At 55.6% G+C, this 23,070-nt stretch overlaps 2 protein-coding genes across 2 annotated transcripts; both read right to left on the bottom strand.

The window, feature by feature from the left end:
* Positions 1 to 7,488: 7,488 nt before the first annotated feature.
* CSUI_001121 (gcc2 and gcc3 domain-containing protein) lies at positions 7,489 to 15,885 on the bottom strand. The gene is made up of 13 exons (XM_068061327.1): positions 15,775 to 15,885; positions 14,921 to 15,032; positions 14,015 to 14,226; positions 13,353 to 13,431; positions 12,799 to 12,905; positions 12,300 to 12,390; positions 11,247 to 11,446; positions 10,806 to 10,861; positions 10,224 to 10,391; positions 9,718 to 9,875; positions 9,205 to 9,551; positions 8,499 to 8,732; positions 7,489 to 7,993 (listed from the first exon to the last, which is right to left on the bottom strand). Exons 2-13 carry the CDS (start codon positions 15,006 to 15,008, stop codon positions 7,796 to 7,798), a joined length of 1,938 nt encoding a protein of 645 aa, XP_067926700.1. The 5' UTR covers positions 15,009 to 15,032; positions 15,775 to 15,885; the 3' UTR covers positions 7,489 to 7,795.
* A 1,346-nt stretch (positions 15,886 to 17,231) lies between these two features.
* Positions 17,232 to 18,996, bottom strand: CSUI_001120 (uncharacterized protein; the record flags this gene model as incomplete). The annotated part of the gene is made up of 1 exon (XM_068061326.1): positions 17,232 to 18,996. A coding segment is annotated over exon 1 (1,032 nt), but the record flags the coding sequence as incomplete, so codon positions are not given.
* Positions 18,997 to 23,070: the final 4,074 nt, after the last annotated feature.

Below are 23,070 nucleotides of genomic sequence, written 5' to 3'. Positions count from 1 at the left end.
AGGAACAGGGGCACCGGCAGCATCGCTGTCCGGCTTCTTTCTTATTCGTTGTTGCCGCCCCACTAAAAAGGTAAAATGCAAAGGAACACTGCTATAAGAATGGCTCCCTATCATTTTGCTCTAAAGGTGCGAAAGAACGGACAAAAGCAGATGAGTCAGCTTGATTACCCTCTGGACAGGGATCACCAGGAGTGGTCATCCCAGCGGTGGGGCAAACTGAGCCAGCAGGACAAGGTTTGCACGTTGACTTGGATGATGCGCCTTTGGCCGAAGAGTACGTCCCAGGCGGACAAGGGTAGGACTGAGGAGCTCCTGCTGTTGTCGGGCAGTAGAAACCGGCTGGGCACGGAGTTCCGCCGCTTATAGGGTCAGAGCAGACGGTACCTAGTACGGACAAAACAGGGAGAAGACTCCCAGAGGAACTACCATCCAGGTAGAGAGAGGGCAGAGACAGTAAGCACTCAACAAAGATGGCAAACAAGAGAAGCTTTCGGGGTCGGTTGGTCGGCTTTGTCCAGAGCCTCAATGTATGTTACAGTGGATTACATGGTCTCCTGCATCGGGCAGCCGAGGAGAGACTGCGAACTCCGTGGGGATGACTGTGCTAATACGGGACGCATGAAGGCACGGCCTGATTACTGGAAGCCGCGCATTTCTTTTACTCCTGCATGCTGCTGCCCATGGGAAAAGGTGGAACGAAGTTCGGCCCGAATGACTACAATGCCAGATCTGCGTCGTATCGGAACTGGGCAAAAAGAGACTTCTTTGTTCAAGGGTACGCTGATTTGCCTCTTCTTCGGTGGCGAACAGAACACTGAAAGATTGTTTTGCTCAGGTCTTCACCGGTCCCTGAGATGATTCAGTCCGTTTATGTTTCTTGTGCCCGGGGCACTTCTCTTCAGTGAAGTGCTGTACTCTATCGCAGCCACTCAGCACAGGACTTTCATTGAGCGGGGCGGGGGACAAATTTGCAAACAGATGCTTGCGCCGCTCTTCGTAGCAGATAACAGTGTCCGTGGAAACACCTGGTGGTGGTCGGAGACTCCAAAACAAAAATGTTGCTAGAATACTGATCCTGCAGGCTTCCGCCTGTATAAACGTAAAGCACTTTCGCGTTTTGCCTCTCAAGTTTTTCCGAGTCGTCTTCCGCAGAGGGCGCCAGGGTGAGATTACCTGTCTGGCACTTGATGCACGAAGCTTGGCCGGGCCTCGGTTGCTGTGTCCCGGCTGGGCAGGGAATCGCCGCCCCAACACCTTCAGGACAATAATGCGCGACTGGGCACTGGCCGTCGGAAGGGTTTGGCACGGAAATAGTTTTGGAATCCGAGTGTTTACAGAAGTAGCCTGCAAGCACAGGAGTTAGGTAACACGCGCCAAGCAGTAAAGTAGTAGCATTCGACCTGACAGGGTCAAGGGGCCCCTGCAGTTGGCACAATCACTACTATGTCGACGCAATCATTTGTCACAGCAGTCCACAAAGTGAACGGCTCTTGCGACAACAGGCCAGTCTGCCAACTACGTGGGTGTGAGCATGTACTACCCCAAATAGTACTTTTTGTAGACAAACGGAAAAGGACGAACCGCTTACAGATATCTGTCTCGTTCACCAAGCATTCCTCCGACACTTTGCCGGAGTCGTCAACCAACGTCGACGCTTTGGTTTTGAGTACACTGTCGCCGACGGCGCCTCTATATCTATATCTCCACATACACCTACCAATGAGTTAGATCAACAACAGCCCCTCCCCTCCGAAAGTGTAGTGGTTCTCCATGGGGTGCAGTACGATTCTCTTGCCGCAGGGCCGCAACAGAGAAAGAAGGCGTTCTATGAGAGCTGGGAGAAGCAGGTACGACCAGCACATGGTAGTTCTCCAGCAAAAAGTCCGAGAGGCAAGCTCACCTGCACTGCAGGGGCCCGAGGGCCGAGCGAGGCCGGTTCCTTTGCAGTAGTAGCCGTCGGGGCACTTCAGACACTGCTTTTGACTCGCAGCCCCTCTGTCAAGGCACACATCATTGATGAGGTCTGGACGCTCCAGGCTTCTGCCACACGATACAAACTACGTTGCCGTTTGCCCCGAAGGTCTCAAAGAGCGGCACATTCCGCGGAGAAAAAAGAACCTGCACTCTCTGCCTTTCGGGATGACATGAGGGTCCGCGCTGTGAAGTGCTGTAAGCCCCTTTTGAAATAAGAGGGAACCCCGAGACACGAGGGAAGCGGGCCCGTCCCGGACGAGCACGAAGCTGGCAGCTGCATCAGAATTCGTGCTCAGGGTCACACGAACTGGCTGCGTCACAAAGTGACGACAGGCGAGTTTAGGAGATAGTTCCTGACATCAGCGTCTCCTCCTCGGTCCCATTGTGTGGTGGACGGGCAGGCAAGAAGCCGCAGTTTTAGGTTCAGTCTTCTTAGACTGCGCACCATCCAGATACTTTCGCAGTGTACCGACGTGGGAACGCATATACGTACCGGGCGGGCAGGTAGGTGCCATCAGGGCACGCGGTGGCTTTGGGAGCACCGGCTTCGCAGTAGTGACCCTTTGGACAAAGAGCGTTCGGAGGCGCAGCAACCACGGAGCCTTGAGAAGTAAGAAATCATCGCGGCGACAGACTTTTAGGTCCAGCCCAGAGGTAAGGTCTCAGCATCCTTTCTCGGCAACCACAGATCACAATGGTGGTTGGCCGCAGGGAACCACCGGTGTGCTTTGCCCGTGTGCTCGCTATGCGGAACTCAATTCCGGAGAGGCAGCATTCCACTGTCCTCTGTCATGAAACTTTCGATAGGCATTTTTTCGACTTCTCTCGAGTAGGCGTCCTCTCAAGCAGAAGTAGTCCTTGTCTTTGCCACGAGATGGCCACACCTTGGAGAGCTGATAGCGGCCGTCACGCGTTGGCTGATGAACTTCGCTTGCTAGCGCAACAATAATATCTGTCTCCTAACATTGCGGCGAATGGTGCAGGAATATTCTTGTTGCTAAGCGCTGTCAAACCGCCATTCTCTTACACACGAACCAGCTTACAGGCGTCGTACAGAGGACCTCTCTGCGAGATCTTCTGTTACACGGCTTGCGAAGACAGTGGAGCACGCTCCACTAGGGCTTACCCTCTGGGCAGAGGTAGCCAGCAGCACAATCTCCCGTAGCTTCTGTAGCCGCCGATTTGGCACAATACTTGCCAGGAGGGCACACCGTGACAGTCTGGGGGGTTGGGCAGAACTCTCCTGCTCTGCACCTCCTTCCTTTCGGACAGAGCTTCAAGTAAAACATGCTGGTGGCGTAATCCCTCGCAGCTGTGTAGCCACCGCATCTGCAGAGCCGCAAATCAGGCAGCAAAACAGCATGAAACCAGTTGCAACAGCGACAGCAATAACCAGTCATGCTCGCGTGCACTCCGCAGCGGGCTGACCTGAGACCGGCTGCACTCACCGTATGGCGTATGTCTTGTCAGCAAATTCCACAACCCCCTGGCATTCCTTCATATCCAAACAGCGTTGGCGGGCATCTTCCAGAGAATTGAAACTCTGTGAAGCCCCGCTGCACCGTTGAGACTGGCCACCAGGTACGGGCGCGGTCAGTAGGCACTCTAGAGACAAATAGCAATTCAGAAAAAGAGACAATGGACACCGCTCGTTCTGTGAAAAGCCAGCAGGTGTAGTTCCTCGTGACAGACTTGGGAACGCATAATTCGAACCAGACAAACGCGAGAACTTCCCCGGAGAGAAGTTTCACTCGGCGTCACGTGATATCCTGCAGCAACAGGAGAAGTTACCCATCCGCGGAAGTTATTTGTGGGGCTCCAAGAACCAGTCTTCGCAGAGGCCTTCCCAGACCAGTCGAAAACCTCAGCAAGAAACGTTTCCGCACACTTCCGGGCCGAGCAACGCCTCGGATATGGAGGCTGCCGAGGGCTGTGTTTCACCTTCACGCGACACACGCCAGTCGTAGTGCAATTTGGGGTGCCCAAGGAGCCACAGGTTACTGCTAAATGACATCCCATTCCGCAGTCCGGAGCCAACAACATTTCGAGGCGTGGTTTCTTTTGGAGAGGACGAATTTAATTCCTGCCTGTCCATGTGCAATTAAACGAAGAGAAGTACTCCGAAACGGAAACCTGGAGTGGAACATTTGCAGCTTGCGAGTGAGTGCAACTTTTTAGACCTGGCGTTCAGGTGGGGGGGTCTTACGATCAGAAGTGGGCTGGTCGTAGATGTTTGCCTCTAAGCAGAGGTAGCCGGTCTTGAAGGGAGCAATGCAAAACGAAGGGACTCAACACATTGGGAACGATTCTCAGCTGCGATGCTCGCATCGAGAGTCAGTCACAGAATGGAACCACACTCAGGTCACGAGCTACCAGTAGGCGGGCATAGGTAGGGATGAGGCTTGTCACGCTTTTCCTACAAAAGGAGGAGCCACTCCACAAATGTAGGCTACTCCACGGAGGGCAGGAGGTAGCACGATGCTACAAAGGCTTCAGTCCGGACAACTCTTACACACTGCGCCGCAGTAGCAGGTGAGTGCTCGAGGCACCACTTCTTCAGAGGCGTCGTGAGGCTCTGTAGCTACGTCACTGTACTTCATGCGGAAACATATTGGTAACTGAATACTGTCTCCCCGATCTTCCCGTTTTGCTGTCGACCAAGTGATTGACGACTACGCACTAGACACCGGTCACCTCGCATCGCTCACGGGAGCCGTTGCTCTCGATCACGAGTCCCTGTGTGCAAGCAGCTCCTCCACTGTGTCCGGCTCGGCAAACCGCAGAGCAAATGAGGGCCGCGCGCTCCCCTTACAGTCGGACGCAATTCAACGCAGTCTCAGATCAGGCGGGACAGACGCACCTCTCCCCACGCGCATCTCATCCTAAGCACACTACATGGCGTCTATCTGTGCATCTCTGTACCTTGCAAGGTCCTCCGGGAGCAGCTTGCCCATATTCCTGGCAGTACTGGCCTGCGGGACACCTCGTGCAGGCGTCGAGTGAAGTCGAACCGGTGTTTGGGTTTATAGTTCCTATACGCACGGGCAATACAGACTAGCACGGGAAGAGGCACCGATCGAGAGCCTCGACGTTGTGAAGTACTGTCTGTCTTTTCGTCGCCTCCTTAGGTGGTTTTACGGCCGGCTGGGCCCCAGAAAGTCCATGGGGCCACGAGGCGTACGCGAGTGTGGGCTGGGCGGAGGGGGCTGACGCCCGCCGAGATGTTCTCCAGACAGAAACCTTGAGAAAGGCAAGAATGTGCCCTGGGGCGTTGCCTTGTGATCCGGTGACATCAGCTTGGCGGGAATTCCACGGTGCAGTAACTCGAAGAACGCAGACGTCGGCCCGGCACCTTGGCGGTTGTGGCAACATACCTGGGGGACAGCTGTACTGGTCTTCATGCTGCGTACCCGCAGGGCAGAAGTGACCCTGAGTGCAGGTACTCGGAGCCTGGTTATCACCTTTGCATACCTTTCCCTCTGGACAAGTCAAGCATGTCGCCTGGCCGGGATTGGGTTGGTAAGTGCCCTGCGAACAAGCGCCACAACAGCAGACGCCGCTCTCGCGCGCACCACATCTTCCGAAGCTCAGCCCCACCAACGGATGTCCGCTAGAGGTTTGTCTCTCCAAGGGCGCACCGGTAATGTCGGCATTCTTCTACAAGAAACTACCACCACCTTCCGTATAGAAGATACGAAGTGAACCAGAAGAGAGCAAACCGGAAGAGCCTCTACGGTGCAGTGGCGCTGTACAACGCTAGAGATTTCATACTGTGGCTTTGACGAAGCACACCGTCCCCGGAAAATTTGCTCTTGAGATGACAACGGCGTAACAGTGTTTTTTGATTGAGACCTCAGGGTGCTCACGATTAGTTCCCCGGGCGTCCGCTCCCATAGGGACTTCGTAGCTAAAACCTCTTCGACAGCTAACCAGGCCCCCGTATCTTTAGTGGCCGCCGGTCCTCTTTTGACCGTGAAGGTCCTTACGGTACTTCGCGAGATGTCTCCAATCGAGCTAGCTATCTCGCGGCATGGTACCGCGGACAGGGCAGTGCGACGAATCACGAAAAAAGATGACTGTTGCGTTGAATGGCCGTATCACCCAATAGCCCTGCTGCGTTTTTCTCAGTAATTGCGTCCCCAGGCAATACACGCGCCTGCCTCACAACGGTCCAGTCGTCCATTGCTAAGACGTCTCGCTGCTACAGACTCGGGGCGACATAAATGACGTAGCCTACAGTAGGGGAGCACCTAGGAGAGCATCTCTACTGGCTCCCCGATTTGGGCGCTGGCCGCCACAGTAATTCCTATTCTTTTCAGGACATCCGAACACTATGTCGTGCTTGGTTTTTCTTATCGCAGTGCAGTCTTCATCTGTTAGAAGAGGGAGTTTCGCTTTGCCAGGCTTTCCACGGATTCACTGTACCTCGTGTCTGGGCTCTTGGACAAGCGCAAGAGGAATAACACGGAAACTCGCCATTGCTCACCGGTTCACATGGTATGGCAGCTGAAGAGCCTCGTGGACACATGTGGTGAGCTGGGCATGCCTTGTTCGCGGGGGTCGGGCTGTCGCTTCCTGGGAGAGCGCAAGAATGAGTGCAGCGACGTACAGGCGGTGAGACCGCGGTCTAGCCCGCCCCTGGCTTGTTAAGTGGCGGACACGCGGCTGACGCGTAGCGGAGAAGACTGTGTAGTAGCGCTTCGTCGGAAATTTGTTTCTTTGACTGGGAGGCAGGAGCAGTCACGGACCTCCGTGGTTACTGTCCTTGTTCTTACGAAAGATCTGCCACGCCCCGCCTCATTGCACAAACGTGTATACAAATGTGTCTCTCCCTGTGTCCAGTTGTTGGGGTTTCCTCCCTGTGGCCACCAGTGGCCGGGACAGAAAAGAGAGAGGTGCCGCAGTCCACGGCCGTCAGTCTCGGCGGCCGTAGCGGGGCAGGCCGCGAGGCTTCCTGGCAACTCAGAAGGACCGAACGAGTTCCTAGTAATTTCCTCTTCCTCGTGCAACGTTGTAAACCGGTCGTGCACTCTCCCGAAGAAGTCAGCTTCTCAATGAAAGCTGGCCCCAACACTGGAGCCAACGCGCGCCGAATGTCGTATCTGGAAAAAGAGGGGGTTCCGTTTTCCTAGCAGTTGGAAGCGCAGGCGGTCCGGCGAGCCCAGGACCGCGCTGTTGCAAGACAGCGTGGGGCGTGTGGCTTGCAACTGGTTTTGCTCAGCCCAGCATTCACTTGCCTGCTTCGCAGAAATATCCTGCATTGCAAAGTCCCGTCGGTGCCGCCAACCCTTCGGTCTCGCAGTATCTGCAATCGACGGAAGAGAACCAGGACCCACTCCACAAGGCACCGCTTCTCCAACACGCCTCAGCTCCGGGCGTTGTTGGCGTTCATCGGACGTAGTGCAGACACGCGATTTCTCGGGTGCAGCACCGGCCCGCAACCTATCGATTATTCTTATGCTAGTGACGCTCAAAGATTTGCCCCTAAAGCGGAGCGCACGTATCGTCGTGCCAAGCCCGGGGAAGCAAATGCTACCGCGCTTGTGGTAAGCCTGCTTCGACTATTTAACGGAAGCGTGCTTCGTTGTTGGAACGGGGGAATGAGACTGCGGTAGAGAATGACCCTCGGGAAGCCGTACTTCGGCCCGTCCACATATGTCGTGCCTGCCGCAGCAGTTCTTTTGGTTTGACCTCCGGCACTTGCATTTCCTCGCCAAAAAAACGATGCGTGAAAAGCAGGAACTATGTTGCAAACGCAGAAGGTACGGTCCACCGACCGGTGTACCCGGCTCAGTCCGCAGAAGGCACACTGTAATAGAGGCTAGAGGCTTGCAGGATACGTCTCCGGAAAGACACTGGAGCCCAGAGCGTACCGGCCAGCATCACATTTGATGCAGGCGTCCGACTTGGTAGCCAGTTTGGACGGTCCGTACGTCCCAGTAGGACACAGCGCGGGTTCTGTTGCTCCAGCAACACAGTACTGGCCCTCCACACACGGGCCAAAATTTCCTGTCTTTTCCTGCGCGCAGCACGCACGTGATGATCAACACTGCGGCGCCGTGACCAGCGTCGACAGCCGTCTTGTCTAGCATGAAGTTGCACAGCCGGCCTTCTGAGCGGTACCTTGGGAAACCGTTGGTATCCCGCGCTTGAAAAAACAAAGCCTTTTAGAACAATACACTTCCGCTACAGGCGCCAGGCTGCATTTCTCTTACGTGCCGTAACATTCTAATGTGCATGAGTTCTACGGCACGACCTGGCTCAAAAACCTCTACGGTGGCCGCCTTCTTGTGAAACACACAGCGGTCCTCGCACGGTTCTCTGTGACTTGGGAGAAGGGAGAGAAAAGAGAGGTGGCTATTTCTCAGGCAATTGTGAGGTTCAGCGGAGCGACCAGCTACCTACGCAGCGCGCCGCTTTCTTCCCCGGGTACGTGTTGACTTTAGTCACCTCTTCGGCACGTAGGAATCGCAATAGACGAAACAGCTCTTCTTCAAGTGGCGCCTAGTCGCTAAGCTCCTTACATCTGGCATCGCACTTCGGCTTCCTTCCTTGCAGTAATACCCAGCAGCGCACTGCCCAGCAGGCTTAGAAGCACCGGCAGTGGGGCAGTAGTGCCCCGCTGAGCAGAGGGTGCACTGGTCTGCAGAAACCAACGTAGTGGCCGCTGTAAATGTCCCTTCCGGGCACTTTTGGGGGGCCGTTGAACCAGCGGGGCAATAGTGCCCTGCACCACACTCTTCGGGCGCTGTCATGGCCTGTAACGAGCAGAAGACAATAACGTGCGAACTAGTGTAGGTTAAAGAATGGAAGGCGAGGTATCACATGAAGAGTATATGCTGTTCCGGAGTAAGCTCGTCATACCACGCGTGTTTGTCCGAATACCCCTGCGCACGCTTCTCACCCTTCACAAGTAACAGGGGCTCCAGCAGAACGTGCCGCAGTGTCTATAGGGTTAGCGCGTGTGCGGAGGGCATGGGGGGCTAGGTAAGTCTGTGGCTTGTTGCGGTTGTTTTTTCGAGAAAGTATTTTCTCGCGGAGCGGACCCCGGGACCGACTCCGGAGTCCCTGAATGCCTTCTCCAATGCAGGTAAAGTCCGGGTTAACTGTGGAATGCGGAACAATAGGAAAAGCTTGAGGACTGTTCGCGCAATTGCTTGTGCGCAATGGCTGTCGATTGCTTATCTATCACCAGGCTTCCTTCGCTCCTTCCTCTGGAGGTTGACGTACCATTCGAGGGCAGTACCGACCTGCATCGCACGCTACGCAGGTAGTCTGACCCTCCTGCCCCTGATATGTTCCTGGAGCACAGGCAGTTGGACCGATGCTTTTCCCGGTGGCATAGTGGCCTTCGGGTGCTGGTTTTCCTGCTGAGGCTCCTTCTTCGCAGAATTTACCAGGCGGGCACTCCTGCTGCACATCATTCGAAGTGGGACCCTCACAAAAGTAGCCCTTTTTGCACTTCACGCAGTCGGCCTCGCTCTTCGCGCCGGCGAAGGGAGTGTACGTTCCAGCAAGGCAAATGGAAGCCTTTGCTGCTCCGCGACCACAATAATATCCGAGGGGGCAAAGGGACCCTGAAACATCAGAGGACCAGTCACACTGAATAACTGTCACCGTAGCTGCTCACCGCTGCAGAGAGGAACGAAAGCAAAGAAGAAGTCCCAGGCCTCTGGACTATCCTAGCTTATGTACCCTTGGATAAAGGAGCGCAACGCAAAAAAGAAAATTCAAACAACTCACCTGTTGTACCATCAAAGGGGGTAGACACGCTGGCCCCCGATTTACAAAGAAAGCCCTCTTCGCATTCTCCCGCAGGCTCTCTGGCTCCGACCAGGTCGCAGAACTTCCCTGCTGGGCATGGAGCACAGTCGCTGGCTCTTGTACCTCCCTCATCTTCCCTGCACAGCATTTGTCACGCGTCAACGACCAGAGCGAAACTGCACTACGTCTTCAGTCGTTAACGCGGGCGCCCGGCAAGCAACGCGATTGACAGGAAGTTTTTCCGGAGTGCTACCTTCCTCTGACCCAATTGTGTTTAGTAGCCACGCGGTGGGTGCGCAGCGGCAAGCCGAGCGACCTCCTCGTTCAGTCGCCAGATACGCTTCTTTAGCGCCTTTTCTTTTAATGGGCCCCGTGCCCTGCAAAAAATATTTCGGCATCCGAACAGGCTCGCCGTGTCGCCCCAGCTCACCGCACTGGTTCTGAAAGCGTGGGTGACCACGGCCTCGTTCAGGATGTTAGCTAACCTTGTCGTGCCGACGGGACAAGGCTCAGGTTCTTCCGAACCCCCGAGGCAGTATTTTCCAGCCGGACACTGCACGGGTGCGGTCAAGGCCAAGCTGTTGCAATAGGTGCCAGCAGCACACGGGGAGCAATCTTGTAATTGTCCAGCACCTTTGGTGTCGCGGTAGGTTCTACACACAGCAGCAGAGAAACGTTACACGAAGTGTAGAGCCTCACGAGACATAGCACTCCGCGCATTCCTCTGGTCACAAGTGTGGTCCACCAAGAGGTCTTCATAGAAATTGCTGTGACCGTCTCCGCCCTCCGCGGCAGCTCCCTTCGTCCGCCCACGACACCCGTTCGAATGCGGAAAAGCGAATGTTCGGGTGCCAGTGCACAGAGCGTACTCTTTGTGTCTTCACCACAGAACCCTCAAAATGGTACCGTCTGAGCTACGTCTAGCGCCCTGCAAGACTGCCTGGCGTGCGCGTGGACGGCTCTGTGTAAGGAAATGAAGAGGCTGCCATTTTCCGCAAGGTAACAGCGGCGTGATCAACTGCCGACTGGTCCGAGAGCCGAAGAGGATGAATACTGGGTTTTCTCACCCCTTCGGACAAGGGACGGCGTTGGGGCTTCCAGAACCTGCTGGGCAGTAGTAACCCTGGAGGACATGGACAGCATGCAGCTGGTAGAAGCCCCCGTTCGGGTACTCGGTCCGAGCGGATCAACTACTGACAAATGGCGTCGGGGGTCAATCTCCAAACTAGAATTTCTGTGCGTCTCGGCAGGTGTAGAGCTTCGTTACACATCTAGAACATGTCTGTCTGAAGACAACGGTGGGTATGCGGCGGTGTCAAGGAAACAAGTGACTAAGCGGCATGGTGTTCGCGTCTCTTGTCACTACCCCCCTGAGGAAAGGAACTGTTATACTGTTCTGCATGTTACCTCGGAGGAGGGCGTACTGCCTGTTGCATGTCGGGCACAGCTTAAACCACGGTAAAGGCACAATGTACAGCAGAACCCCGGGCTGTCGCCCGCCAGCGCACCTTGTTGCACGACCCCTCCCCGTCTTCAGATTTCGCGCCGCCTTTCGAGTACACCCCGGCACGCAACTGCAGACAGCGATCGACGTCTTCTGCATGCGTCTCCTTGTTATACGTTCCGGGGGGGCAGGGAATGCCCTTGGAGTCGCTAGTACCATCAGGACAGTAGCTTCCTGCGGGACAAGGATACTTTCGTCCTTGGGCTAAAAAGAAAGAATACGCACAAATAGTTCCGTCTCGTCGGTCACAAGTCCGTGGACCTCTAGGGCGGAGAACTGGAGCGCAGATGCGGCAGAGCTTTCCCCCCCGAACCAACACTGCCGCAACACTAGAATGCGTGCGCCAGTGGCAATTCGTCTGTGTTGAAGGGTGAACCAAGAAACATCACTCAGCATCGAAGTGCCAGTGTACATCACTCTACCGGGACCGGAGCGTAGCCAATTTCTGGAGGAGCGGAATTTCACAGCCCCCTCGCGGACCGTCTTTTTAGGGCTCAATCTTGCCCCCCCCGCAGTCTGCTACCAACGGACTTCGTGTCTAGTCAGCATCGGGCGCGCAAATAGCGTTGCAGGCTTCCACCGGGCTCCAGCATGGCATCCTGCTGAGCTGGAGCGTATCCAAGATGAGAGTCCGAGTTCCTACGACCAGTCCTCGGCGCACTGGTCGGTCTACGCGTGCCACCCAACTTTCTCGTGACAACACGAGAATCAGTGTAGCAACCGTCTCTCGTTAACGCATCCGAACGAGCCAAATAGACGGAGCCACAAGCCGCACCGGATCACATAAACCGGGGAACTTCGGAGTGCTTCGATGTCCACAACAACGGGCGTAACCTCGGGCCCTGCCGCCCGGTTGTGAAAACCAAGTTACTCGGAAAAAAAAACAACGGAGATGGCTTCATCGGGGTTGCTGGGCGTATGACCACGCATCAAATATCTTTCGTGTTACGCTTTCGGACGCGCAAAGCGCGTCGCTTTCTAGGCTTTGCGGCGTGGAAGCTTTGATTTACAGACGATCGCCTGTCGGAGAAGGCTGCTGAATCCGTGGTGAGCTTACTCATTGCTTCTTCCGGACAGGTGTAGCCAGCAGGACAAGGACTCTCGAGCATCTCCTCTTCGGTCATACCGCGCACCTCACAGGTGTATCCCTGCAACCCAAGGCGGGCACACTCACATGAGACTCCTACGAGGTCGCTAAGTTTGGTGTCGACACTTATGTGCTTAGAAAATGAGTACCGTTTCTTCAGAGTGGGTCTGTCCAACAACGGCAGACACTTTTCACCCTATGAGGACAACGGTGATGGCGAACCATACCGAACTTTCAAACAGCTTAGTACTGCAACCGGACACCTGAAACTTGGATGAGATCAAAGCCTTGAACAGACACTATGTACAAATAGATCGCAGTAGTAAGGCCGCCGTCTCGGTTGATGTCAGTAGACAGGATCTTCATCGTTGTGGGGCCTTGTAGTCCGAGCTGTTCAGGCGGTCTCTGGAAAGACTTTTCAGTTATGGGATGCGAGTGCTGTAGTGGGCGCGTAGAAAGAAAGCCTCACCTTTTTACACTTGTAGCAAACGCGGTTCTTGAGATACTCGCCGAGTGGGCAACTCAGGCCGACCGCTGCCGGAGAGCAGTTTATACCACTTCCTGGAGGTGGCCCATCTGGAAGCAAACCGCATACACCGGAGCTCCAAGGCAAATGCTGCGTCAATCCCACAACCACACTGCCAGCTACAGGGAACGAAGCAAAACAGTGCGCGGTTGCCGAAGTACCCGGCATGAGGACTAGGGCGACTGAGAGCACGAGCGAAAGGATAGGCTTTTCTCTGGGACCGTTACAGCCTTCGAAATTTGGTCGCAATCTCCACTTCCTTCCTAGGTCGGCACCTCTTCGGAGGTTTCTGTGCCGACCGGACGGAGCGAAACTCGCTTCATCTTAACGATCCCTCAGGTTTTAACCCGACGCCGCAGAGTTCACCGTGCTTCCGATATGCTAGTATCGTCGCTCGTTGATCCTTTTAGGACAGGATACGACAACGCGCAGCGATCAGTTATCCTTAGTGGGCTCACTCAGGAGCCTGCACGGCTGTCCCCGTGACCAGAGCGTACCCTCGGGGCAGGCGTAAGGCGTAACGGTCCCAGGTGGGCAATACTCCGTCGGCTTGCACTTTACGCACTGATTTGCCGACTGAGAGGACAGCAAATCGAGCCCCACAAAGAAAGGTGACGCCGTTGATACGTCTTTGATTACTAGCGTGACCTAGGGAGGACGGCAGGTACACACACAGGTTTCGGCGGCGCGCAGCAGGGACGGTTGCGGTGGTGAATGGCGCTTCGCCGCTGGGAGCCGTTAACGTGGGTAGCTAGCCGACTCTGGAGCAGCTCGGCGGCTTCTGTGACCATACCACCTTGCGCTAACACATGAAAAAGCTGGCGCGCCTCCTCGAACAGCTGCACTATGGGCGGCCCGCAACCAGGCACACTGCAGCCTGGTTGTCCCTCCTTCAACATCGTTTGGATCCCTCGCGACCGGACTGGCCAAAATCAGCTCCTTCCGTCCTCTGGTCGACTCTCTGCTGCTTCAGTGCCGGCGCTTGTGGGTCAACGCTGTCGCACTTCGATTTGCGTGTCTACAGCGGTTGCTCCCATCACCCTCTTTGTTACAGCCCCCCTCAACGATCGTCACCACCTGGTCGCCTCGCACACATAATCAAACAAGTTGAGTACTGCAGTACACGGAACTGGTTTCCCTAATGTCTGGGCGTCCTCACGTCTAGGTTGAGTTGGCTCGAAGAAGTGTTCGCCGGACAGGGTGTATCCCAAGGATGAGAAGAGCCCAGAGGACAGTAGTACCCCGCCGGGCATTCCTTTGGCGCGGTGGTGCCCGGCGGACAATACTTGCCCGCCGGGCAAGGCTGGCACGCAGATGGCCCGGTCCCATAGGATCCTCCAGCGCACCGTCGTTCAAGAGCGTAATGCGTGCCTGAAGTCAGAAGATTGGCAGGAAGGCAAAAAAATCGGCTGACGGGGTGCTTGCTTGGCTCATTGGGGTGTCTCTCTGTCTCCGTAGAGTCCACATTGTACACGCCCTGGCTCGAGGTTTGCGGTCTCTCTTTTTTGGCCCCAAGGAATAACAGTCCCGGGTTCCGGTGTAGGCCCCCCCCGAAAAAAACTAGCTTGCTGAACCGAACGAGAGACGTGCTTTTTCCCGACTGCGCCAACAGTTGTGATTCTGGAAGCCCGTGGAATCTGTCTGGAGCACTTAGGCTCTCAAAGTCAGATGCCCTCGGGCCATCATTCGCTCCTTGACAGGGCCCTCTACGGACGCTAAAGAAGCACCATTTTTTTTTCTTCCACTGCAACCCCCCCCACCCCCGGTGGTCTGACGGTTCTGCGGAGAGTCGTAGCCGCGGCCAGAAGCTTGACGAAGGCACTCTGAACTCTCCAGCAGCGAACTCTCAAGCAGGGGACTGACCCCCACCGGGCACCTAAGCGGTTCAAAGCGGTTGATAGAGACTTGACCTGTACCAGCCCAACAACGTGCCCCGTAGGAGAACCTCACAAGAAGGGCAGAAACAGCCTAAATCGTGCCTGTTCGTGGCTCCGTCTACCCCACTCAAAGGCTCAGTTTCGTAGCAAAACTTCCGTCTTCGGCTTTCGTGAGCAAATGCGCCTACTGATAGTGTCGGAAAATTCCCCCGGTGCCATGTGCGGATGCGCTTGACCCTTCCTGGAAGACAAGCAGCGGGAGCCGTCCCGCTCCATGCATGGAAGTGAATCGGAGTCGTCCTGAGAACAGCGACCACACCAGTCCAAGGTCTGGAAATGGCCTGTGGCCTCTGCTAATCGCTTCTGATAGTAGTATTGATAGAGAAGAGGGGCATGACGACCCTATCCACTAGGCGAAGAGCAGGTGGGGACTGGGCAAAACGAAATTCCTTACAGGGACAGCGAGATGAAGCCCGACTGGAGATGGTGCAGTTGCGAGGGGCTAATAACTGTTGGTCCCCATTCACGACAGCTGCCCTCTCTCCTGTGGCTCCACTGTTTCATACCCGTACACAGAGGCAATCCCGCCTGATCGCTGAACAGTACAAAGCGCCGCTTTAGCCGGACGTGGTTGCCGCCCCACATGCAAGTTGAGTATCTGCAGTAGCTGGAATGAGACCTTCATGACTCGAACTGCAGACGCCTTCGTAAGGCTATACTCCACTTATGCTTGCAATCTTCATACGTGCGTGCTCGACAGTTCACGTGAGCCCGCACCGCTTCGTGCTCTTGATTTCTCAAACTGAAGGCTCAGCCCCTCATTGACCGCACGGACACTCAGTGTGAATCCGTTAGGGATACTCCAACGATTAGCCGTCGGGCACGAAGACGATGTTAACGAAACGGAGATATCAAGAAAGGCGGCAATACGGTGAAGGCAAAGCTGTGGAGATATCATCCCAATTTGAAGGCCGGAACTCGCACCTGCCCAACTGTTCCTGGCCCTGCCCAACGGCTGTGCCTCGTGCAGTTTCGAACTTACGTCCGCGAATGGCGCCAGATGAAAGAAGTCTGTGACAGCAGCAACGCAGCCGTAGCAATGCACCCGCACGGCGGCGTCTCCTTGCTTGAGCGAGAGCGTCCCAACAGCCACACCTGTGCGCACGAAGAAAGGGTCCGGTCTAGTCAACGCGGGTAACGATCGATGGCTCAGGTTTCTCGCCGCGTCGCCACATTAGCCAGTCTCCGAGCTGCATGCGATCCAAGCAGAGATCTCTAGAGTCTCAGGCGCCGGGACCGAGAATGTCACGATTCGCTCTACGAGAGATGGCTGAAAGGTTTTTCCCGCTCGTTCCGCGGTGGAAACTGCGCCCGCCAAAGACAGAAATACACTTAAGCACTGCCTTTCCGTCGCTTCTCCATGAGCTTTCTCCTGACTCGGGCAGTGCAGAAGAGCGTGGACTTAGATGGAGGGACGGCACAGAAGGCGAGGCTCTTGGTAAGCCTGGCCAGCACCTCTGTAACTATCCCTTGCCAGCGGAATGATGGTACAAAGGAACACCGACAGGGAGCATCTCTACCTAGGTGCTGCTTCCCTCTAACAATCCGCATGCGAAAGCAGCAGGCCACACAACCGACAATGATTGAGTCCCTAGTGCCACGTCGCCGCTGGTAGATTTCAGCACACACGTGAATGTGAGAGTCCGCAGGATCCCTTGTTTGCATGGGCTTCAGACTGAGATTACAGCAATCGGCTTCGTAAATGCGACTGGCTGCCCCTGGCAGATCTTTTACGCTAGATGGGTTTCGGACCCCAGGAGCCCTCTCTTCGGCCTTCGGTAAGCTGACATCTTATGCGAAGTCTGGATGGGGGCCGGTGCAGGTCTACATGGTGATGGAAGTCCTCTCTCGTTCACTGCAAGCGCGTGAAGAAGGAGAGAGGACGCTCGGTCTGTATCCAGATCAGAGGGGCAGCTACGCCACAGCTACTCTCGTGGATGCTGTGGAGTGTCCAGTCTCCCAGAACAGCGCCTTGGTGGATGTCCAATGGGTGCAGCCCTCCCCTGCGAATGCACACCCGAACACCCGGGTCTCTCCTTTCCACCCTTGGATTTGATGGCGGACTGTATGTCCACCTGTCACCTGAACTACTTCTCATTCACAGCGAAATCTCTTATTCTATGTTTCTTGCAAGGTAAACCAGATCCCCCCGCCCCGCGAATGCACAGCTTAATATGCAATACAGCTTAGGGCTAGAGCCTAACTAGCGAGAGAGGCATTCTTGTACGTAAATCCACCTAGCAGTGTTTGAAGATTCCGAAGGTGTCGCATTCAGTGTCATGGGCGACTGTTGCTGCTCTGAGCAGCGGGGCGTGCCGCACGCCTGGATACACTACTGCCCGGGTGTGGTGCAGCGGGTTTCCGCAGTCAAGTGTTCTATTTTGGCAGAGAGGTCATACCTTTGTTCGCTTGAGAAACAAAGACCTGGCCATCCTTTGGAAGCTCCGCTGGTGTCACCCTGCCTGCCCCATCTTCCTTGAACAACTCTGTGAAATAGACATTGTCATCGAACGATGCATCGACCTCTCCTGTTTGGGTATTTCGGATTTCTGCGGTGACTGTAACGGTCGTGCCTCCGCTGCCGTCATGCACCGCCACATCTCTTATGTGAACCGTCCGACTGCTGGAGGAAGAAAATACAGCTATCCGACGCTGTTCGCCCAGCGCAGTTCGGTTCACATCAAGATTCGCGTGAGCATCCCGTGTCTCCTGTAGTGCATCGCCTTTGACGGCAGCTCTTTCGTTCACCGACTCTTCCTCTATCCGTTCTGAGTTCTCTGGCGGTGCCAGTCGTCTAATTCCATCCAGATCGGTTTTCGTCAGACCCAGTGGGTGACCTGAGGAAACCGGAGTAACGAACGGCTCGTCCGTATCCTTGTCCGGGTTATACTCAATATGCGGGTCTGGATGCTCCGCCCCTTCTTTAGTAATTTGTGCCCTTTTCTTGCCGGTGCCGACGACGGCTTCCGCGGCTGTAAACACGAGCCACTCCTGGTAATTTACGAGCGCCTGCGGAGCTGTTCCAGTTTGATTCCCCCCGGATCGGCCGGCGCTGCTAGAGGTAATGCTATTTGTTTCCCCTGTAGACCGGCAGCTGTTTCTGAAACAGGACGAGTCTGTACAGTTGCAACGGCGGGACTGCAACCCTTCGAGACCAGTAGAAGGTAGGCTCAATCCGTGGAGCCAGTGACGACATGAGAATGACACTCGAGAAGAGTTCTTGCGAAACTTCCATGCAACACCAGGAACTCCGACTTTCAGAAACTCCGAGGAAAGGGCTTCTCGTTCGCCACTGTATTGACCGGCCGAGTCTCTCCGTGCAGCCAACTGCGTCCTAGTCTTGCCATGGCCGGGTAAGTCCTTTCGGCTGTCACGGCCACCGTGAAAGAAAGGAAAGCCAGAGACCAAAAGAAGTAGGACTACAGCACCCCTTCGGGGGCCACAGGCGCCCCCTCTCGTGAAGGCCGTCATGTCAGACGCCGTGGCTGTCGAGACAAGCCCTCAAAGCCGGGTTGAGTTATCTTCCTTCAGTGAGGTGCTGCGCGGCCGCGGCGGCTGCATTGGGAGTGCGGTGCAGCTCGCCGCCTTGCGCCCACCGGCTAGCCGGAAAAATTGCAGCTACTCCGGTGAAGCCTCCACGATAACCGGTGCCCTCAGTCGGCTGCCGGCACTTTATTCACTTCGGAGTCATCGTGGTGCATGTGGCATTCGCCTGTACGGCCCAAGGCGGCGCTAGCTCGTCTCAAACTAGGCTTGTCGGCTCAAGGCACTGACCCGCTTCCCTACCCGAACTCGTGCGAGCGCACACTCCAGGCAGCTGCGTGGAGAGGAGGAGGCCTAGGAATCTCTTGAGAGTGCTAACCCAGGATTCCGCTTGTCATCTCCAGACAAGACTGTGGCTTGCTAATACTGTGGTATTGCTGCGAGAAAAAGAGAAACCAGCTAGGCTTGTTTTACGGCTGCCTGTCGCCTCCCCTCCCATAGCACGCACAAGTAAGACGAATGCAGAGGCGATTGTTACGAGGATAGCTTAGGAAGCCCAGTCGATGCGTTCCCAGACCGTTACTTGTTTCGCGGTTTCGCTAGCACGTTACGGCCGGGAAAATCCGGCTCCAGCGCCTCCTTACTCCGTGCGGAGGACGCACGACCCGGAAGTGCGCTGCGCTGCACACCGTCCCTCACACACGACGGACATTTCTCTTAGCACCTGTCCAACAAGAGGGCCTTTTCGTCCTCCAGAAAATAAACACGGCAATTTCAAGCCGACTGCGCAAAGATGCACACGGCATGCACTGACAAACAAACACCAAACCGCAGGACGGGCACCGACGGGAATTACTCGGCCGTGCCACAGCCCGCGAGGCGACCGCCACCGTGCGCCTAAAGTCGGAGTCGTGAACCGTGGACCAGCTTTATGCCATGATGGGATGTCGACCTGGTGAAGCACTGCAGTTATAGTACTTCGACAAATTCTCAGTTCTTTGCCGTGAAAATTAAGTTGGTCATGGACAGGCCAATTCGCGCACACTGGCGATGTCGTCTCACGGACTTGCCATCCGTGGCGTACAACCACACTTCTCACCTCCTGGGACGGCGCCACCGCACTGTTCGCCGACAGGTTCTCTTCCGCTTTGATCCCGATAGCTACTGCTATATGCCGGCCGTGCACGGTGAGACCCGTATGTCACTCAATCTTTGGCCCACCCCGCCATCATCGATCGCGGGCCAGCAGGTTGTATAGAGGGTGGCTTGGTGCCGGAGGCAGAGCACTGGAGTGGTCGCCCGGTCAGCCGTGTCTCCATTCATGAAAGTATCAACTAGCCCACAAAGGTGCAACGGTAAGTCTGCGGCATCTTGAGAAAGGGGTCCGGGTAGAACCGTGAAGGTAACGGTCTGCGGCGACACATTCCAAGTTCAGTCCAACGTGTACCTCCGACATTGTTACCTGGGGATCAATGTGCGAACGTGAACAGTCGCTCTCGAAGCGCTCACGGAGAGTTCTCTCCCATTTTCTCCGTTCCCCACAGCTCGTATTCCGGGGGCCACTGGGTTACAGCCCAGCAGTCCGCGCAACAAGAGCGGGCACATGGCCGGTGCGCACCCAGGTGCCCGCCGCATTCCCGACGAGCACCGTAGGTCGTGTCCCGATTGTGGCGGAGCCACTACCGCTCTCTACTAGTACTCTGGCGAGACTACGGCAAACAGTTGCCCTGCGGTGGGGGCAGCCAGGCTCCGGATCGCGACAGCGTAAGTGATCGAGTGCCTACCAGGTAGGGCGGCACTATAGCGGTAACTATCTCGCTTCCAATTTTAACCTCGATACGTACTATGCGGCTCCTTACTGTATTTTGTCCCGTCCGCGTCGAGGCTTTTACGCGTCACCGCGACTCAAAAAAGAAAAAAATCCCGGCGCCGCGAAAGGAGCCGTAGCCGGCTCTAAACGGCAACGCCACAGACGGGGCTGCTTCAAGAAAAGGAGACCGGTATCAGCAGCCCAGAACTACGCGAGGTGTCAGCCTTGCGTACATGCTGTCCGCGAGTTCCAGTTATACCGTTGCTGGAGCGAGGCTACAAAAGTGACATGCCCTGCAGGTCACGTCATGATGGGGTGAGGAACGTTGCCCAGTGGGTCACGAGAGAGGGGAACGAACACCTTAAACACTTCGCAGAACTGCCCGAAGCCTTCGGCCGACGCTCAGACGTTCTCAGCCAGAAGCGTAGTCCACCATTAGTGCGGACACGGAGTCAGGAGGAAGAAAGAAAGAAACAGGGAAAAAAACCGGACGCCTTTATTCGGAGTTGTCTTGTACGTCCGCCTTTCTGCTCGAAGGTCTATGGGACGGGTGAAAGGGGAGGGAGCCGAACTATTTCGTGTCAGTGCCATCAGGCGTAGTCGTAATCGTTAGGAGCGTTATGACACCTCTTCACGCTTCCGAAGAGTTTCAGGGGACTTGCAACGGACTCGACGAGAATTTCCGTGTAAGAGTCTTTTCTGGCGCACTGCTGATTTCCTGGCCTTTGAAGTGGTTACGGATGAGCTCCTTTGGCCCTTGTCGGTCTTCCTCCAGCAGCCTGGAGGTGGCCTCGTCCAACTCTTGAGGATAAACTCACGACCTGAGTCGGTGTAAGAGCGGTCATGGTACTTTCCACTAAGCATTTCTCTCCCATAAATGCGTGCCGCTGGAGGCTAGTCCGTTGTAAGGGGAGCCCGACTGATTCGTGTCAGTGCCATCAGGCATAGTCGTAGTTCTCAGGAGCGTGATGAGACCGCTTCACCCTCCCTATCATGACCACTTACACCGGCTCAGGCCGTGGGTTTCTCGTGCAAGAATTGGACGAGGCCACCTCCTGGCTGATGGGGAAAGACCTATAAGGGCCAAGGGAGAGGGAGCTCATCCGTAAACTCCCTAGGTTTCAGTAATGAGTAGCGAAAACGTGACGTACCAACCAGGGGGGCGGCAGTCGCACTTTAGTAGCGTTCCTGCCAGTCCTTTCCCCGCAATGAAGGGTCCGACAAGCTTTAGCCGTAAAGCCTTTGAGCACTGGTCCAGAGGCAGGTTAGTTGGTTTCAGCCAAACTTGTTGGCCTTTGTGAGTTTCTGCTGGCCGGCTGTGTCTGCTGACGCAGAGGCTCTGGTGTTGCTGGGCTCGCCTTGGCTTTTCTTTTGCCTTCTGAACCTTAATCGTGCTTGTAGAAGAAGCACATTCAACGCCGTTGCTGTTTGTACCGGACGCTGTTGACGGATCGGCTGGGTAAGAAAAAACCACAAGGCAAGTCAAAGGTGGCGGCTTTGGCGCTGCTCTGGTGTGTTCAGTGGTCAGCGAATTGTAATTATGCCAACGCTTACTCCACCGCCTTCCACTCTGATAATGTGCGTCGTAACATTTGTCCTATAATTTGGTGTGCCTTTTCTGGTTCGCCGTCTGCCTGGGGGGTGGCAGGCCGTCGACATTCTTTGCTGAATGTCCAACTGCTTGCAGGGGCGTTGCCGGATCTAGCTGCTGACCTATGCAGCATTGTCAGGAATGTAGCCCCCAAGCAATAGTATAACTTAACAGCTTCTGCGAATGCTTGACGTCCCCCCCCCAGTCAGCGTCGCCGACATCGGTTTTTTTTTTTTTTCCTTGTTGACGTAGCCCCGTGTGCGGTGTTGCCTTTGTAAGCCGACTGTGCCTGCATTCGTCGTGCCGGGGCGCTTGTTTCTCGTTACAAGAGTCATGGTGGGTAGTGGAAGCGCCGACGTCGACGGAACAAAAACACTGGTAAGGAGCCGCGTAGTACGTATCGAGGTTAAAAGTAGAAGCGAGATAGTTACCGCTATAGTGCCGCCCTACCTGGTAGGCACTCGATCACTTACGCAGTCGCGATCCGGAGCCTGGCTGCCCCCACCGCAGGGCAACTGTTTGCCGTAGTCTCGCCAGAGTACTAGTAGAGAGCGGTAGTGGCTCCGCCACAATCGGGACACGACCTACGGTGCTCGTCGGGAATGCGGCGGGCACCTGGGTGCGCACCGGCCATGTGCCCGCTCTTGTTGCGCGGACTGCTGGCTGTAACCCAGTGGCCCCCGGAATACGAGCTGTGGGGAACGGAGAAAATGGGAGAGAACTCTCCGTGAGCGCTTCGAGAGCGACTGTTCACGTTCGCACATTGATCCCCAGGTACCAATGTCGGAGGTACACATTGGACTGAACTTGGAATGTGTCGCCGCAGACCGTTACCTTCACGGTTCTACCCGGACCCCTTTCTCAAGATGCCGCAGACTTACCGTTGCACCTTTGTGGGCTAGTTGATACTTTCATGAATGGAGACACGGCTGACCGGGCGACCACTCCAGTGCTCTGCCTCCGGCACCAAGCCACCCTCTATACAACCTGCTGGCCCGCGATCGATGATGGCGGGGTGGGCCAAAGATTGAGTGACATACGGGTCTCACCATGCACGGCCGGCATATAGCAGTAGCTATCGGGATCAAAGCGGAAGAGAGCCTGTCGGCACCAGCACTTGGACCACAGCGGAAGAGAGTGTCGCGCCGGACAGCGAGCTGGTGGCGCGTCCCGCGTCAGCGACAGGAGGTTTGGAAGTTGTACGCCACCGATGGCAACTCCGCGAGACGACGCTGGCGGCGTGCCCACATTGGCCGGACAATGACCAACTTACTTTTCACAGTCAAGCCCTAGAAATTTCTGGAAGTATAACTGCAGTGCCGCACTCGATCTACACGTCATAACGGAATAAAGCCGCTTTGCATTTCACTATCGGTTCCGACTCCAGGCGCTTG

This window comes from Cystoisospora suis (assembly GCF_002600585.1).
Source record: "Cystoisospora suis strain Wien I chromosome Unknown contig_441, whole genome shotgun sequence".
NCBI lineage: Eukaryota > Apicomplexa > Conoidasida > Eucoccidiorida > Sarcocystidae > Cystoisospora > Cystoisospora suis.
The sequence above is the reverse complement of the archived record's forward strand: the minus strand, read 5'-3'. Positions and strand labels throughout refer to the sequence as shown.

Bases quoted from the DNA above. Each gene is read 5' to 3' on its own strand.
- CSUI_001121 (XM_068061327.1), bottom strand. From the start codon at position 15,008: ATGGAGCGGGACGGCTCCCGCTGCTTGTCTTCCAGGAAGGGTCAAGCG. The intron at 12,391-12,798 runs GTGAGGCTTTCT...CTTGGGTTGCAG, and splicing joins TTTGCTACAAGTGTAAAAAG to GGATACACCTGTGAGGTGCG. The intron at 11,447-12,299 runs GTAAGCTCACCA...CTTTCTTTTTAG, and splicing joins CTGTCCGGAAGAAGCAATGA to CCCAAGGACGAAAGTATCCT.